This window comes from Amblyomma americanum, chromosome 5, assembly GCF_052857255.1.
Source record: "Amblyomma americanum isolate KBUSLIRL-KWMA chromosome 5, ASM5285725v1, whole genome shotgun sequence".
NCBI lineage: Eukaryota > Metazoa > Arthropoda > Arachnida > Ixodida > Ixodidae > Amblyomma > Amblyomma americanum.
In genome coordinates this window covers 30242281-30260284 of record NC_135501.1, presented here as the reverse complement: position 1 = coordinate 30260284, position 18004 = coordinate 30242281, and the positions used below count along the sequence as shown (strand labels likewise).

General features: G+C 48.1%; 1 protein-coding gene across 1 annotated transcript in view; it reads right to left on the bottom strand.

The window, feature by feature from the left end:
• LOC144134621 (uncharacterized) overlaps positions 1-18004 on the bottom strand; it is a 58943-nt gene that overhangs the window by 16415 nt on the left and 24524 nt on the right. Inside the window, exons 4-5 of the mRNA XM_077667497.1 lie at positions 8152-8349; positions 5899-5990 (exon numbers count right to left, since the gene is read on the bottom strand). Of these exons, the coding sequence (XP_077523623.1) occupies positions 5899-5990; positions 8152-8349 (290 nt within the window). The remainder of the gene's footprint in view (positions 1-5898; positions 5991-8151; positions 8350-18004) is intronic.

Here is an 18004-nt window from a genome sequence, read left to right as displayed (position 1 = left end):
CGGTGGTGGTTGGGCAAATAGGGGACCGTCCTATATTGGTGCTTAGAGACAGCGAGCCACTTAGTCTTCGTTCGGAGAAGCCTGGTGAAGGACGAGGATCTTACAGGGGAAGCGTCGGCCGTCACTCTTGTAGATAGCGCAGTAAGGTACCTTCCTGAAGCCAGGATTCTAGTGTCCACGCCATATTATACTGGGAAGGTAGTGGTAAAATGCGTAGACCAACCCATCTACGATCTCATCTTGGTAAACATTACGGGTGCAAGAAGTGTTGAAGACCCCGTTCCCGAGTGGAGGATGCTCGACGTTGAAGAACATCCAAAGGTGGAAAGGCCCGCGACTGTTCAGACGGGTGCAGTCCGTTTCTCGTCGGCAGTGGAGACAAGAGCTCAAGCGACATCCCGAGCAACGCAGCGTCCGCTCTCTACTCCTGTTACGATGTGCCTGAACGTAACACCGGGCGAAATTGCAATTAGGCAAAAAGGAGACCCGAGCCTGAAGACTTTCCTCGAAAGAGTCGGGGAAAAAGCGAAAAGAAAGAAGAGTCGCACGTCCTTCGAATATCAATTGGTAAATGGTCTTCTGCACAGGAAATGCATATTTAGATCAGGAAGGCGGGTCCAACAGCTGGTGTTACCGAGAGATATACGAGAGACCGTGCTACGCTTCGGACATGACGCCATTATGGCTGGACACCAGGGTGTTCCAAAAACGGTGTCTAGGATCACCGAGGAGTTCTTTTGGCCGAGTGTTCAGAGTGAACTTAAGCGCTTTGTTCGCTCATGTGATGTGTGCCAGCGCACAGTTCCGAAGGGAAGAGCTGGTCCTGTACCTCTGGGCAAGATGCCAGCCATCGGCCTACCGTTTCTAAGAGTGGCGATTGACATTGTGGGGCCAATCTCTCCAGTATCCGCCAAGAGCTGTAGATAAGTGCTTACTCTCGTTGACGTGGCCACTCTTTATCCTCACGCTATTCCACTGAGAACTATTGACAGTATCCAAGTGGCGGAGGGTCTTTCTTGTGGAAATGTTTTCCAGTTATGGGTTCCCGAGGGAAGTTTTGAGTGACCGGGGCTCGAACTTCACGTCGGAAATAATGAAGGAGGTTAACCGCCTTTTGTCAGTAAGGCAATTACTGACAACGCCTTATCATCCCATGTGTAATGGGCTTGTGAAGCGGTTTAGCGGGACCCTAAAAAACATGATCAAGAAAATGTGCCAGGAGAGACCTACTGATTGGGATAGATATCTCCCAGATCTTTTGTTCGCTTTCCGCGAAGTACCGCAAACGAGTCTTGGTTTCTCGCCTTTCGACATGTATGGGAGAACCGTTAGATGTCCACTTACAATACTCAAGGAGCTGTGGGCTAATAAAGTGATTGAATTAGATCTCAAGGCAACATACACGTACGTTATTGAGCAACGGGACCGGTTGAAGGAAACATGCAGGCTTGCATATCAGGACCTGGAAAGGGCGTGCGAACGAAATAAAGGATATGATGACAATAGAGCCATTCACAGAAATCTGAATAAGGGCGACAGAGTTCTTGTTCTGCTACCCACGGATCATAATCAGTTAGTGATGCAATGGAAGGGTCTGTACCTTGTGACGCGGAAAAAAAGGATATGGGTTAAGAATTATTGATAGATGACACTAAGGACGTTTTCCATGTAAATATGTTGAAGAAGTACGAAGAAAGTGGTCCCGTACGGTACGCCCCTAAGGTAGCATGTGCGGTAGTGGCCGAAGATACAGGTGATGCTGACGAAGTGCCCATATGCAGTGGGAAGAAAACTGCAGGAGGGGATGAGGTACTAATGAAGCCCGATGTGAATGAAGACATACGATCACAGCTCTACTCCAAATCAAGGGGGAGACGTTTTCGGATGGGCCAGGGAAAACGGAGGTCATGTGTTACAAATTAGACTTGTATACAGATAGAGCTAACGGAACATCCTTAGGTATCTGTGGGATGTATCTTTTTGTTGCTGTGTTAATCTATCTCTGTGATTTATCTTGTTCTTGTTGTTGTTGCTGTTATGTGATCATACAAGAGAGTGTGTTGTGGACATGAACATGTTTATTAAAGACTCTGGACGGACAACGGCAGAGGTGTGTTAGTGTTCTGAAAACGCAATTTGGTGTGCGGTGTTAGTGGTGTGCGTTTGGTGCGTGCTGGACCTCTGCGGTGTGTTGTGCGCTGGGTCCAGAATCGCCACAGAAGATAGTTGATTCGCTGGATGGCTTGGAGATGAGGATGGTGTGAGCAGATTTTCATGGAAAAATTCTTGAGAGAGGTGGCCCTTGTCACATATATTAAAAAGTCTAAATTAAATTTTAAAGGAAAAAGGCGTGAAGAAGACGACATGGATTAACCGAAGAATAAAGAAGAGGAAGAAGAAGCATTCGGTGAGGTGGAGGAAGATGATTGGTGGAGAAGCCTTCGGTGAGGTGGAGAGAGATGATTGGTAGTGAAGAGAAGAAGACGACGACAAGGCTTACGTGGACTAACTCCGAGGCTATAAAAGGGCGAGGGAGAGCGAGGCACGTGGGGAACAGCAGAGAAGCGGAGGCTCTGGCGGGTCAGGGACGCATCGGCTGGAAGAGAGCGACGCCGGCTACTGCTCTGGTAAGCTCGCGTTCTACGGCATCGCGTCGTGGACCTCCTGCCGTGCCTGAGCCCGTTGCGGGGAGTCAACGGAGGACGCTACCACCTGCTACGGCCAGGGGTGTCTCCAGCGCTGTTGCCACCCATCCGGGTGGTGCCCTCAACGTCAACAACACCGGCATCCCCTACACGGGCGCTTGGACGGGGAGTTTACGCTACGCAGCCAGCGACGCCAGCCCAAGCGCGTCGAACGCCGCCAGCGACGCCAGCCAAAGCACGTCGAACGCCGCCTCGATGCCGGCTACTGGATCCATTCAACGCCGCAGCCGCATCGAACCGACCGTGAGCACGAACGCTGACCGCTAATATTAGAACGCTAGTAGTATACGCTGGTAGCAGTGTGCCCTGGTCGTGTGTATTTATACTGTTTGTGTTTAGTATTTGTTAGTTTTGTTAGTTTTGTGTTCTAGTGTGTGTGTCACATAGGGTGTAATAAATGTGCGTTTGTGTGGGTACACCTGTCGCCTAGTTCATCTTTCGGCCCGATTGTTCTCCGGAGGTCTCTTCACACCTCTTTCCTTTAAAATTTAATTTAGGCTCCTTAATATATGTTACCGAAAGACTTCCAGCTAACTTCGTGAAGCTCAGAATCTCGGTCGGCAATGCTCTCGGAGGGCCTCAAGGCTTATATAGAGCTTTGTCGATAAGCTAAGTAGCTTATCGAAGAAGAGAGGTTCGTGACCAAACTCTCTGTAAAACAACTACTTTGCGCTGGGCCGTCAAATCTTCTGGGGGGATTTGGTCTGGTCGAGTCACGTTAACTTTGGATTTTTTGTTCTCGGGCTTGTAGATTTTGAGTGGCCCTGGCGACCGGCACTACTTTTCTTGGTGGTCGTCTGTTGGCGGCATGACATCGGAGAGCTGTAGACATCGACATTTCCCAAGAAGGGCTTTGGCACCCCGACGAGATGTAAGCGTACAAGATGTAGTCTCCTTCAGGGGTCTACGTCAATGTCTCGCTGAAATTCTTGATATTCGTGCGCAGCTGCTTGTCGAGACCGCCACCTTGCCCAGTCCTGAAATTTTCGAGGAACACTGTTAATGGGGGCTTTGGTAGCGCAGCAATTTGAGAGCTTGGCGGAACTCGAGGGTCGCCCAGGTGCTGAGTTCGCGCTTGCAGCGAGTTGTATGGTCAGTGCCGTGCCTCCTGGACAGCGCTCACCGGCAGTTGGCAATGCGGCGGCAAGTACGGCTGCTGAGGAAAGCAGCGTGGCAGGACGAACGGTGGTCGCCACAAAACTGTCCTACCAGTCGTATTTAAGCGCGGAGGACATCTCGGCGCTTAACTCGTCGTCCGCGTGGACATTCTCTAGAATGCGCTCATCTAATTCGGTGAGGCTCCGGCGTGTCTCGCCGACGAGGTCCAGGAACATCTGGAAGTACTCAGTTGGCATGTTCGGATCCTGCAGGATCGCTTCGAGATAGACGACAGCCTTCGTGATTGGGGCTCGAAGGAACCTGAGGGACATCTTAGTTGGTTCATTAGTGTAAATCGAAGGGGCCAAACGCTGAATTCCGGGTTTTGGCAGTAAATATATTACTGAAGGACGAAAAATAGAACCAGCATTCCGGCATTTTTCACTTACGGAAGCTTACTGCGCCCAGCTGGTGTACGTTGGTGGTGGCTCGAGACAAGGCAGCGTGTCAAGTTTATTTTCAACAACCTGAACCCTTGACAAGCGCCACTGACCTTCCCATCCCAACTTTACCCTTCACAATGCCTCCACCCAATAGAAGTATATAGAGCAGCACAACGATATAGCGACGGCAAAATCGGATCCTAAAAAGCAGTTGAAAGCCAGCCACCCTCCAGAAGGACCACCGACCTCCGCCGAACGTACGAAATCTGTTGCGTATGTAAAGCTTATGATTACCGTAAGGTCATTTATTAGAAAAAAAGGAAGAAAGGAAGAAAGAGGTGCCGTAGCGGAAGGCTCCGGAATAATTTCGACCACGAAGGTTGTGATTTTGGGCGAGGTCAAACAAACGTCAAACGATGGCTCCAGGATCCGACCACGCGAGTACCGTATGATTTGCCTCAACTAGTTCGCACTCAGGTGCCGAGCTATGAGCGCGACGTAACGTCTGCCATATGTGAAGTGTTCGCAAGCGCTCTCGAGCGAAGTACGTCATAATAATCAGCAGCCGGAGTACGCCCACTGCATGAAAAGGCATCTCCCATATCTTTTCAGTTAACCCGGTCCAGTGCCAGATGCAGCCACCCTATCCCCGCTAACTTCTTAATCTCATCCACCCACCTAACTTCCCGCCGCCCATGCTTTGCTTCCCTTCCCATACAATCCAGTCATTGAGCCTTACGGATCGTTGGTTATCTGGCCATGGGATTACATACCCTGCCCAATCCCATTTTTTCTACTTGATTTTAACGAGAATGTAATTAACCAGTGTTTGATCCTTGACCCACTCTGCCCTTATCCTGTCCCTACAGTACACTTCAAATCACGCCCCCCGCTGCGAGCCTTTGCAGCACTGCCAATGGGTTTTAACACCGGCTATAAACTCTGAAAGGATGACAATCCATACGCGTTGCAATACCGCTCTCTGCACTGTCGTATACGCCTTCAGCCAATAGCGATAGCGTTAGCGCTCAGCACGCAATAATGTTTAAAGATTAATGGGCTAGATATTTACTCATTACCTTTCCACTCAAGTCCAGCCATTCGGCTAGCAAGGCCAGCTATGCAGCTTTAATATTTATTTTATGAACAAATAATTACTCTGTATTTAACCCCTCGTTAGAAACCCACATAAAAACGGCATCTGGGCGTCTGTTGAAAAAACCATCTCCGTGTATGGTCTTTCATGACCGTATATACACGCTGAAAGCGGTGCTTATTGCCAGCTACTGAAAAATCTATGACACTAGAGGTATGGATTTTGAACCATACAAGTGCTTCTAGCTGTCTAAAGAAAAGCATATCCTCATGAAACTACAGCTATAGACGGCCATAGGACATTTTTATAAGAGAATCTAGTCGACCTTAGTGTCCCTAAAACAGTAAAGCAATAATAATAATAATAATAATAATAATAATAATAATAATAATAATAATAATAATAATAATAATAATAATAATAATATTAATATTAATAATAATAATAATAATAATAATAATAATAATAATAATAATAATAATAATAATAATAATATTAACAGAGTAGCCTAATCTGCGTAAAAAAGCAAAGCTGTGTAGTAATCGATGCTCCGCACCTTCCATTCGATGATAAATCCATCTGGAGGGAGAGTCACGTGTTCTTCGAGAGCCAGGGCCACCTCCCGGGAGCCATCGGCAGGGCTTAGCACTGTCGCCGGGGAAATAGAGCGTACTTGTTAAACTCATCGTGTACGAAAGAGAAGGGCAAATCTTTTCCTTGCCTCTGCACACACCCCTCTCCACCATTCGCAAAAAGCTTCCAAAAGTGATGTAATGTGTCGAAAAGCACGGCGTCAAGCCAGCGGCCTGATGAGGCGGCTCTTATCTAAGATATGTAGAGACGTGCAAGGGCTTGCTACAGGGGGTGCTTACCACCATCCGCAAAAATAATCACGAAATGCTCGAGTGCTTTGCATGGTCTCAAGCCAACGGCGCGAAGCTTTACCCGCTTGGTCCAAGAACATTCTACGGTGGCTGCAAGGCATCTGCTATCGTCAGCCACTTCGACACACCGCACAGAAGGTCTGCTTCCCTGCAGGCAAAGCTCCGCGCAACTGGCTTCAGTCCAAGCAATGCACTCGAGCATTCGTGATAGTATGTTTCGCGGGTGGTGGTACAGGGCAAGGTATTTGCGGAACGTTAGAAGCAGTGCTGCAGCCCGTAGCACCAACTAGCTCACGGCAGCGCTAGGCGCAGCGCTGTCACTAGACCCTTTTAGCTGGGCGGACGTAGTAAGCTTGCGTACGTTGTAACTAGTGCAAACACGACAGTTTCAGTTGGCCGTGGCGTAGAATCCCTCAGAGGCATGTCTAAACAGTTGCGCCCTCTAATGAAAAGATGTCAAAGCACATCAACACTGGGTTGAAGAAATTTTCATGCGTAATTACTAGTAACGATTGTAGTGCACTGCGACTCTTTTTCTGTTCCAAGAAAAAAAAACTATGCAAATATAACAAAGTGTAACAAAATACTAAAATTTAGAAAACTGCTTCGTCAGGTGCTGCAAGAGGAAAACAGTGCATTTAGTTAGGCCTAAAAGCTTGACATTCACCAAATTATCTGAAAAACTGAATAGTTATCGCTTATACCTTTTCTTGTGGGCGAGAGTGTGTGAAATAAAAGCCAACCTCTACCATTTCAGCGAGCTATTGTGTCAGTGAGTCCAGCGGCGACATATATTTATTCCGAAGCGGGCGAGCAGGCCACCGCCATCTTGTCAACGCATCCCCCGTAACGTGGCCATAGCACGCGCACGCTATGGTTTGTTGCGTGAGTACGCCCGCAAAAGCTGTGAGATACGTAGCGTCCTGCGCAAGCCCATTGGTTGTCCGCCAAGTCGCTGCGTACGCCCAACTAAAAGTGACTACTGCCGTCTATCTACTCTTCAGAATTGCAAAGTGTTCGTTATCTCGGCTCTGAGCTGGTGAAATTCCACCTGACCAGAAGATGCCATTCCCGGCTCTATGTTAGAGCATTACTGCTACAGGACTGCAATATGTGCGATATCCGTCACTCAGGTGACGGACGAAAACTTGGGCTGCAGCTACGCGATTTCTATGAGACATTTTTCGGTTGGCGCGAAGAAACAAGTTAGCAGCCTGATAACGAGTAAGTATTTGTGTGGGTGTACACGGTAGCTGAAGGCCAAAGCAAGGCAAGGGCCCCGTTAAGTCGTGAGCGTCCCGATTGCGACGATTGTAACGCCTCTTGAGCAGTGCGCACAGTCTGCCACCCTCAATTTGGCGTGTGCCGTCTACACGGACAGTGCCATGACTAATGTAAGAACTTTACGGTCTCAAATATCTAGGATAGAAGGAATTACGCTGTCTAAAGGTATACAGGAGCGGTTCTCATCTAAAGAAATTGTTGAACAGTGTAGAGGGAGGCGACGAGGCTTTGAACACTGCAATCGAACACTGCAATCGTTATTGCGCCAGTGTCAGTTGTATTTCTGAATAATACGTGCACCTTATGGGATATGGAAGTATGTACCGCGTACATCAGCGCAACGGTTATTTCATTAGGGGAGATAGGCAGCTGACTTAGATTTGCTTCTCGTTGATCTAGAGCGGAGAAGGTCGTCAAACTGGCGCAAAGCAATGGGGCGTGTGACGTGCCGCAATTGGCGATCCAGACCAGCTCTCCGAATCAGCGAAGGAGCCATATACCCTTCGCAGTCCAGTGAGGACTCGGAACCTGAATCCAAATCACCCATGGAATCACCTCTTCTCTTTCGCATAGTAAAAAAGCTGGCTCTGCATTGACGATTGAATGCGCAGTAACTACCATAACTGCTTGAACAGACATACGAATGGGGTCTGAGTCGATGATGTAGGTGAGCTGCCCGTACAGGACCTCCCCCAGTCCTGCCGAGCCATCACCGGTGGCTCCCCGTCGTACGTACACCAGAGCCTGTATCTTGTTGAAGAAGCGGTCGCAGTCCGCCAGAGGGCTCAACTCCAGCGACAACGGGTCGCGAAGCAGCTCCGATGAGCCTCCGGGCCAACCTGCACTGAATCGCGCCCAAACATGTTTAGCTTCAGATTATTTTTAATGCCAGAGCATCAGGGGGCCATCAAAGCGAAAACTGTAAGGCGTCGGCGCCTATTTGAAACCTCCACCTGTCAGGTGGTGTTTAAGGGGATCAGCCTTTCTTCACCTGTCACCGTCCCTTTCTCCCCCAGTCCATCTTGTCCTCCTCCTCTCCAGTCGTAGGGAAGAGGAGGTAGGCGCGTGAAGAAGAGCGTCTAAGCAGGAAATTACTGAGACAACAGCAGGCCGAAGGGCGAAATATAGTGTCCCGAAGAAGTATGTGTGCAAAAGTGAGGTTTGTGGGAGCCCTACCGGTGGGTGTGTTTGAAACAGCCACCGGCCAGTACACTACCGCATCGCTAAACCACTGGGCCACTTCACCGGCAGTGGTATGAGGACTCGCCGCGGTCTAACAATGTGACACATTTTGCGTAGTTTCATCGTAGGGAGTTGGAATAGAATCGAAATTCGTATAGATTGGGGAGTGGATGACAAAGAACTCAGAATTGCAATAGAATCACGATTAGTGTAGAATTAGTAGTAGAATAGATTGGCGAGTGAGAGAGGAATGCTATCACATTTCCTGCGCATCAGTCCAATTGATCGCCCCTATTTATATATATATATATATATATATATATATATATATATTTGGGGGGTAGCACAGCATGCGTTGACATGCTCGCGCATTTCTTAATTATTGCCCTTCAGGGTACCGGGCCTCGTCAAGCTGCTCTCGCGCTATTTTTACCCGGTGCTTTCTTTCTCCTTGAGAGCGGAAATATATCTTATTGCATTTGAAAAAAAAATTGGCTGTGGCTTAGCTCGGCTATGCAACGATATACGTAGCGAGAGGTACGTTTCCCTGGCTTAGCTTGTTGTGGTCACCGTATGTTTAGCAATGAGAGACATTGGGTGTACACATCTTTAATTCATTTTGCTTGACAGAGACGAAGACTGCCCGATGATCTGTGAAGTACGGTCTCAATTTTATCGATACAGTATATCAGTTTGGTAGAAAATCTTTAGCATACAAGCTCTATAGTAGTTCCCGATTGAGTACTCTGGACGTGAGGGTCCGTAGCTAAATTGAAGTAACTTTTATTTCATACACTAAGAGAGTCCGGTTTCCTGTTGAAATCACCCAAAGCCACACACAGCTTTGAAACCGTGCCGTAGGCTGGTATACACGAGCCAACCACATAAATCGTCGGCTTGACAGATGTTCCCGGTACCACGTAGGCTCCTTGAACGATAATGCCGCTTTCCAGAGGCCGAACACAGCAGGCTTCATCGTTATTCACCGCAATCGAAGGGAGACGTCTAGCAGCGGTGATACCTTGTTTCACGTACACACAGACTCCAGCGTTCTTATTTTATTCAAGCAAACTGCCAGGCGATAACCTTAGAATCAGAAGAGTTAATCTTCTCTTGTCTATACCGCTGTTTAGCAGCGGCTCGACTCTCTTTCTTTGCATGCATGTCAAAGGTTGTGATACAGACGCCCACTACATCTCCGCCTTTTACACGCAATGCTGCGCATGCGACGCGGGGTTCGGGGTGATAGAGCGGCGTGCAGCGAGGTGGCGAGGTGACGACGAAGAACGCGGAGCAGCTGTGGAGCTATGGGTTTTTTCTGGTTTCCATGGTATCGGCGCATGCGCACAACTGCTCATCCGCGCGCGTCACCCTTGGCTGTGATGGTGAAGCGGGCGCGCGGCCGCGGCGACGGCGAAGCTCACGCCGCACTTATAGCTCCTCTCCGGTTGCCATGGTAACGGCGCATGCGCACAACTGGCATCTACCATGTACCGCGAAATGCTCTACTGGTAGCCCAGTGTAGCTCTCGCTAAAAAAAACTTACGTACAACATGCGGAGTTACAAAGCACGAACATTGGATTCGGCAACCATTGGTAAAAAACCCTGAGCATAGATGACCACAGCTGGCACTGAACTGGGTACATTTAAAGGCCTATGTATGAGATTGTTGTACTGTAGTTAGCGTAGTAAGGCTGATGATGATGATGATAGCCTAGCTTAAATTATTTTATCTTTCATCGAGGAGAGAATATACTAAAGAGCATGGCGTTTGAAGTAACGAACTGATATTTCGTGGACGGACATTCGTATTTAAAAAAAGTAGTCTGTTCCGGCACCGACTACAGTAAAAGCTGCGTGGACTGACAGACTAAATGCTAAGAAACACGTAGTCGTGCGTGGCTCATGATCAGGTGTGGTGACCACAATAGTGCATTTGCTGGCGTAGCGTGGCCGCGGCTGAGACATGACAGCAGTTTGGGGGTCAGTAATTTCTCATTGTTCGAGGCCTCTGATATCCTTAGAGCCACCTTGAGTGACGATAAAGATAGTTTGGTTTCGTTTTAGGCGGTTAACATAGTAAAGCCACCCAGGCTATGAGGAATGCTGTAGTGAAGGGCTCCGGATAATTTCCACCACCTAGGGTTCCTTAACCTGCACTGACATCACTCTGTAAACGGGCCTCTAGCATTTCGTCTCCATCGAAATGCGATCGAACTTGCGTCCTATGGGTCAGCAGCCGAGCACCGAAATCAGCGAGCGACCGCAACAGCTGTTAGCAATGAAAAGAATTTATCCCGTTAAGTTCTCTCCGTCACAGGGAGGCAACGTTAACTGCTGTAGCGCGCGTGCCATGCGCACGGCCAGGTATGTTCTGTATTGTATTCTTCATTTAACTGCCCAAGGAGGGCGCTGCTCTGCGAACACTTGTGTCAATTATCCTTGCATTCTGTTATAATGACCTTAAGTTCCTCTAGCACAAGGTTGCACTTGTCCTTCTCTCACATTGTTTTGATCACCTTTTATAAGTGTGGCTTAGATATCTTTTGGGACATATCCCTCGGGATATCTTTTGGGATATATCCCAAAAGATATCCCGAGCGGTTGCCCCGGGTTCGCACCCTGGACCAGGACGAATTTTTCTTTAACTACGAAGTTTATGAGGAAGCTGTATAGCTTTTTTTGTAGACGTTTGGCTACGCTTGGGTGGATGTCAGTGAGTAATACTCCCTTATTACACATCCCAAGCCACACTCACACAATGCTACTATAGTATCATCCATTAGCCAGCACGATTTTTTCGTGGCCTGTGATAACGAGGTAAATCGATCTAGATAAGAAAATTTGAGTGGAAATTCAAATTTATGCGATCGAAGAAACGCAACGTCTGATAACGTCGTAATTCATTAAAGTCTCAATCTTGCTTAATGCCTCCCACTTTACAGCGAAGGAAGAAAACAAAGCGCCTAAGCCCTGCTCAAATTGCATTATGCACAATTTCTTTCAACTTTAACACAAATACTGGCGATTAACTCCACTGCGTTGCACTTAAAGGAAATTCTGGAAGTTGTGAAAAGCATTTTGGCCATGCAACATCGCGAAAAAAATTGAACCGACAAGGAAGCCTTCAAACACATGTAAATTGGTTTTGTCACATCTAGAAAACCGGAGTAGCATAGCGATGCAACAAGCTCTAAGATGGCAGGATTTAACAAAAATACGCAGAGCATACGGGTGTTTAGAAAGCGCATATTTGTTTACAACAAGCTCGACGCATAGGCGCTAAGAGGACAGTCTGTTCGATCAGAAAACCGCATTTAATAGGGTCAGATTGAGCAACGGTCTTCCTGCATCAAATGGGGCTTCAGACGTGACTGCAAAGACAATTATAGGCCAATTATTTGTCTGATTCATTGCAAGAGTCGCCTCTTTTTGTTCAGCTTGCTATTCTGGCTTCGGTAAGTGCAGTGGGAGGTATACATACATACATGCATACCTACCTACCTACCTACCTACCTACATACATACATACATACATACATACATACATACATACATACATACATACATACATACATACATACATACATACATACATACATACATACATACATACATACATACATACATACATACATACATACATACATACATACATACATACATACATACATACATACATACATACATACATACATACATACATACATACATACATACATACATACATACATGCATACATACATACATGCATACATACATACATGCATACATACAAACATGCATACATGCATACATGCATACATGCATACATGCATACATGCATACATGCATACATACATACTTTTGAATGGAGCCAACAGTCATCGAAACCAAGGTGCGTAGGGGAATGTTTACTTTTTTATGTGTAGTGCTGATCAGTGGGATAATAATAGTTCGATTAGTCTATCGGTTAAATAAAATTACTTATTAGGAAGCAGAAAACACAACCATGCCGCCGGTGGGATCCAAACCCACGACCTCCGAATATCGCGTCCGCTGCTCTTGCCAACTGAGCTACGGCGACGGCTGTCCAGTCTGCTGCTCTCGTGGGTATTTATGTTTATTTGGTGTAAGCGAACCTTGAGAGTGTTCACCAGCGCCACCCTCGTGCATAACGGCGGACGTAGCTCGTCCTGTGTTACCGCGAGTGTGACGCGGAACGCCATCTAACGACGAGGGCGGAAACTGTGCGAGAGCCCTCTAAGTTTGTCAAAACGAGTACCTCATTTCCTTTATTTCTCTCGTCTGCTAATTGCTTAACGAGGGTCTCGGTTCTGGCAGTCTTGGTGCCAAAGGTAGCATAACAGGGCTCTCGCTTAAGGCGGGCTACATGCACCACCTGAGACTGGCGTGACCGTCGACCACTTGCAGGGAGGCGTTCTATAACGTAATTCAGGTCGCTTATGCACTCTAACACAACAAACGGTCCAGTGTAGTGTGAAAGCAGCTTCTGACAAAGACCACACTTGCGTAGAGGTGTCCACAACCACACAGTGTCACCAGGAAAATAAGAAACTAGTTGGTGTCGGGCGTCGTAGCGGTTTTTGGAATGCTCTTGCGTAGGTAAAATTCGAACACGGGCAAGCTAGCGAGCTTCTTCAGCTCTGCAGAGTGTGGTAGCTAGAAAAGGTTAATCATGAATGAAAAATGACAGTATGGTATCGAGGCCACAGCGAGGCGAGCGAGCATAGAGCAGGTAGAAGGGGTTGTAGCCAGTTTTCTGATGTTGCACTGGGTTGTAAGCGTGAGTAATGAACGGGAGGACGCCATCCCAGTACTTATGATCAGCAGCGACGCTCATAGCCAGCATGGTGGTGAGCGTCCGGTGAGTGCGTTCGACCACGCCGTTCGTTTGGGGATGATATGGTGTCCAGTGGCGAAACCTACAAGCGCTGAGGCTTAGAATTTCTTCGACAACGTTCGCTGTGAATGGCGGCCACGGTCTCTAATTAGAACTGCAGGAGGGCCATGGCGAAGAATGAGGAATTGAAGTAGGAAATGGGATACTTCAGACGCAGTAGCGGCTGGTATCACGGACCCGGTGTTGATCGTGCGATGAATACCACTGGTAGGTAGTGATGTTGAGTTGTCGTTGGTTAAGTCTAACACGATCACGTGCTTCAGAAGTACTTCCACCGGAATGCGACGCTTGGTTGTATAAAGAGACTGATTAATCATAGACCTAACTTGGGTCTTCATATCTCATTGCACGGGCTGCCCAATGAGAGAGCTGGTTAACGCCGCGACGGAACCTAAAACGCCTTCCTCAAAACGGGCGAGTTTTAGGCCCCGAGGCAACACAGCTAGCTCTTCAGAGTGGTTGAATGTCCACAGCTCGGTGCGGCCTCTGACCACGTGAACGACGCAACGAGGCACGAGGATACTCTTTTTAGAGCTGGCGTGTGTCGTTGGCTGCGCTACAGCCTCAAAATATCGCACTGATTGCGAATAGAGAAAACCCGCACGAATGCTGCAGATAAAGCTGGTACAATAGTGTATTCTGCCACCGGAAATGCTCCAAAATCAGGCGTCCAGTCATCCACAAGAGGCGAAAGTAAAGACGAATTCAAAGCAAACTCTCCAGCACGACAGTCGAAAGTTGCACCACACTCTTCCAGAAAATAAATAACAATAATCACATCATGCGTTGACCGAGGCAGCACTGCAACCTCTGTTCAAAACGTTAGGTCGCCAATAACAACATCCGAAGCGCACAAACCAAGTGGGACCAAATGTTCACCACCAACACCACAGAGTAACGCTGAACTGTTACCACTAAACATTACCTTTCTGCCTAAACGTTTTTATACTTCAAACTCATAACGGATACTGTAGCACCAGTGTCTACAAGGGCCATTGTTGTTACATTATCAATCAACACTTCCAATTTTTTCTTCAACATAAACACGGATAGAGGTGTGGACGTCATCGACTCGCCGGTGGCCTCACCTACATCGGCCGCCCCTCCTAGTTTCCCGGAGGCGGAAGGGAAACACGACGTCGAGAGTAAGGTGACCTGAGTTGGCGCTGAGGTTGCGGCGTCACGCTGCGGTCAGGTGCAGGTGATGAACTCCGCAAATGTGTCGAAAGGTACGTGTCTCACGAGGACATAGTCGGGGATCGCTGTCCGGTGTGCAGTTGTCCCTGGATATTCACCGGGGATCGGTAGTCTTGAGTAGTTGGGAAACGGCGGCGGTTATATCTAACGATATTCCCTGCAATGCCACACCGGTAACACAAAGGTTGAGAGCGCCAGTGATCGCCAGAAGAGGCCTGGTGAACAAAGTCGCGGCGTTGGTTGTAGCCGGGCTCTCGCTGCTTACGAACCACGTCTTCTGGGTATGCGGGCCTCATTCCTGTCGGCTGGTGGGCATAACGGTGGGCATAGTTCTTCCGATCGTCCATATGCGAAGCGCCGCAAGGTTGGGTCCACGGAGTGAACAGGGCGGCGACATCTGCCCGCGGTGCACAACTATCCCGCAGATATTCTGCATGGCATAAGGTGTCCGTGGATCTAGACAATTCCTCGCGCACAATTTCTCCTATCATATCGGCCGTAGAATGTGGAGGACAAGCTTCAACACTGGCTACAAAGGTGACATTGGCCAGTCTTCTGAATTTAGGAGTGCATGATTCGACGCAGCTTGAGAGCTTCAAATGTTCTAAAATGTATTTTAACGTCGGTGGTGGTGCGTAGTATCTCTTTGCTACTCAGGAAATTATAAGCGTCTTCGGCTATTCCTTTTAGGAGGTGGCCGACTTTGTCTTTTTCAAGCATACTAAAGTTCATTAGCTTGCACAGCTTTAAGATAGCTTCGATGTAGGCGGTGCAAGTCTCTCCGGGTAATTGCGCCCAGTGAAGCAATGTCTGTTCCGCACGCATCTTTTCTGCCAATTAGTCCCCAAAATTTTTCTTGATCTCGCTTGTAAAAGTAGCCTATGTACATAGTGAATCCCCATGATTGTAAAACCAGCCAAAGGCAGTGGCGGCAAGGTGGAACACAACTTTAGCCAGTTTAGTAGCAGCGTTCCAGCGATTATATTTGCTCACTTTTTCGTAGCCTATCAGCCACTAGTCAACACCCTCCTCAGGTTTTCCAAAAGGTCCGGAGCTCTCGATAATGTGGGAAGTTGTTGGATAGTTCTGGTTGCTAGTTACTGTCGCCTCCAGTCATGCCCTATGGCATAGGTGGTAAGCCAGCGAGTCTACGGCTTCTTCGATAGATGGAACGCTCGGCGGTCGACACCCAGTACCTCCACCAAAACTCTTACGTGCTGAGCACGCACGGGGGTTTATTTACAGAGGGGTCGATCGAAGCAGGACCACGACGAAGCCTACTTTAGAGTTGAGGAAATCAGGAATGTTGAGACGCCAACCAGACAGCTTTATTCCAGCCAGGCGAATGCCGGCTCGAGCCCCAGACGCATGCCAGTCGCCGCGAGCCTGGCGCGAGCGCGCAGCAGCACAGCCAATCCAAGCCACGCCAAACAGATGGCCTAGCCACTGCAGTGGCTGCTGCCTACAACACATACAATCGTCTTTCTGCCATTTCTCTTCCTTTTTACCTATCTGTCCTCCACCCGTTGATCTTATTCTCCGGTCGATGCTCTACGAAGGCACGCGACATTATATATATGACCATGTACACGTGAATAAAGTGGATACCGATGTAATATTGCTTCTCGAAAAATTAGTGTCCCAAAGGTCGAAGGATGTTCCCTTTAAGCCACAGATTAACGGAAGTAATATTCTCCTATTGATAAGCAGCACAAATTTTAAAGAAATTAAAAATAGAAACATTCCCCTATGCACATTGGATTCGGTGACTGCTGGCTTCCTTCATATATTTGTCAATAGAGCCCCTCATTTGCTTTGTCTTGTGCTGTAACAGCTTTTAACGAGGGTCTCGGTTCCGGCAGTCTTGATGACAAAGATAGCTGAAGAGGGTTCTGGCACAGTTTCTGCCATCGCCGTTATATGACGTTCCACGTCACACTCGCGGTAATACAGGACGTGCTACGTCCGCTGCTATGGACGAGGGCGGCGCTGGTGAACACCCTCAAGGTTCGTTTACACGGAGAACACAAATACCCACGATAGCAGCATATGGGACAGCCGTCGCCGTAGCTCATTGGGTAGAGCACCGGACGCGATATTCGGAGATCGTGGGTTCGGATCCCACCAGCGGCATGGTTGCGTTTCCTCCTGCTCTATAACTGATTTTCTTTAAGCCACAGATTAACTGAAGAGAGAGAGAGAAAAAAAAACTTTATTGGCGAGAAAAGTTTGTCAATTCAGCGGGACCCGGGTGTCTTCATGTTGAAGTTCCGAGTCTTCCAGGGGTGGTGCCCTTATTCCAAGGCCCCACTGAGTCTTGCTACTTAACACGCATGCTGGACCAGTCCTTTTTGGACCGCCAGCACGCTGCTGGTGAGCAGGCTCTCCCACTGTTCCGCATTGGGATCTTTTAGTTTATGGAAAGAATAATTGTTTTTACACTCCCATGTAATATGGTATAGAGTGGGGGTGGCTGCACACCACTTGCATGTGTCCGCGTACTGGTTCGAAAATATTTTGTGAACTATGTGTAAGTTATGAAAGCTTCCTGTTTGCAGTCTATGCCAACCGACTGCCTCATATTGCGTTAATAGCTGGTGTGGTGGAGGATACGCTATCCTCTGTCCTCTGTAGTAATTTAGGATTTCCACGTACGATGGTTCCACCGTTGTGGTGGGCTCAGGGTCACTAGATGTATCTGCTCGGTTGCTAAGCTCGCGAGCTATATCGTCGGCCCTCTGATTTCCAGTCACAACGGTGTGCCCCGGCAGCCAGAAAATTTTGTGCTGAATTTCTTTGTTCGGGGGTCCCGCCTGGAGTATGATGCGTAGCGCTCCCTTGCTGATCCTACCATTAGTGTAGTGCCTGCATGCTTCTTTGGAGTCAGTGATTATTGTGGGCGATTTATTTCTGCGGTATCCTTCAGCTACTGCTAGCGCAACCGCAGCTTCTTCCCCCTCGGATACTCTGCAGCCGCTCTGTGATATACTGGTGACTAGGTCCCCTTCATGGTTCACCACCACCGATACTATGTGTTCCTTCGTGTTTCTGTTCCATCGATGCAAAGCCGCATCTGCGTATACTACATTTGTTTTTCAGCTAAGTGCTTTTCTACATACTCTGCTCTCGCAGCCCTTCTCCCTGCGTGCAGATTAGGGTCCATGTTGTGAGGGATTGGGCACACCCTGAGTGTTTGGCGAATGTTATCAGG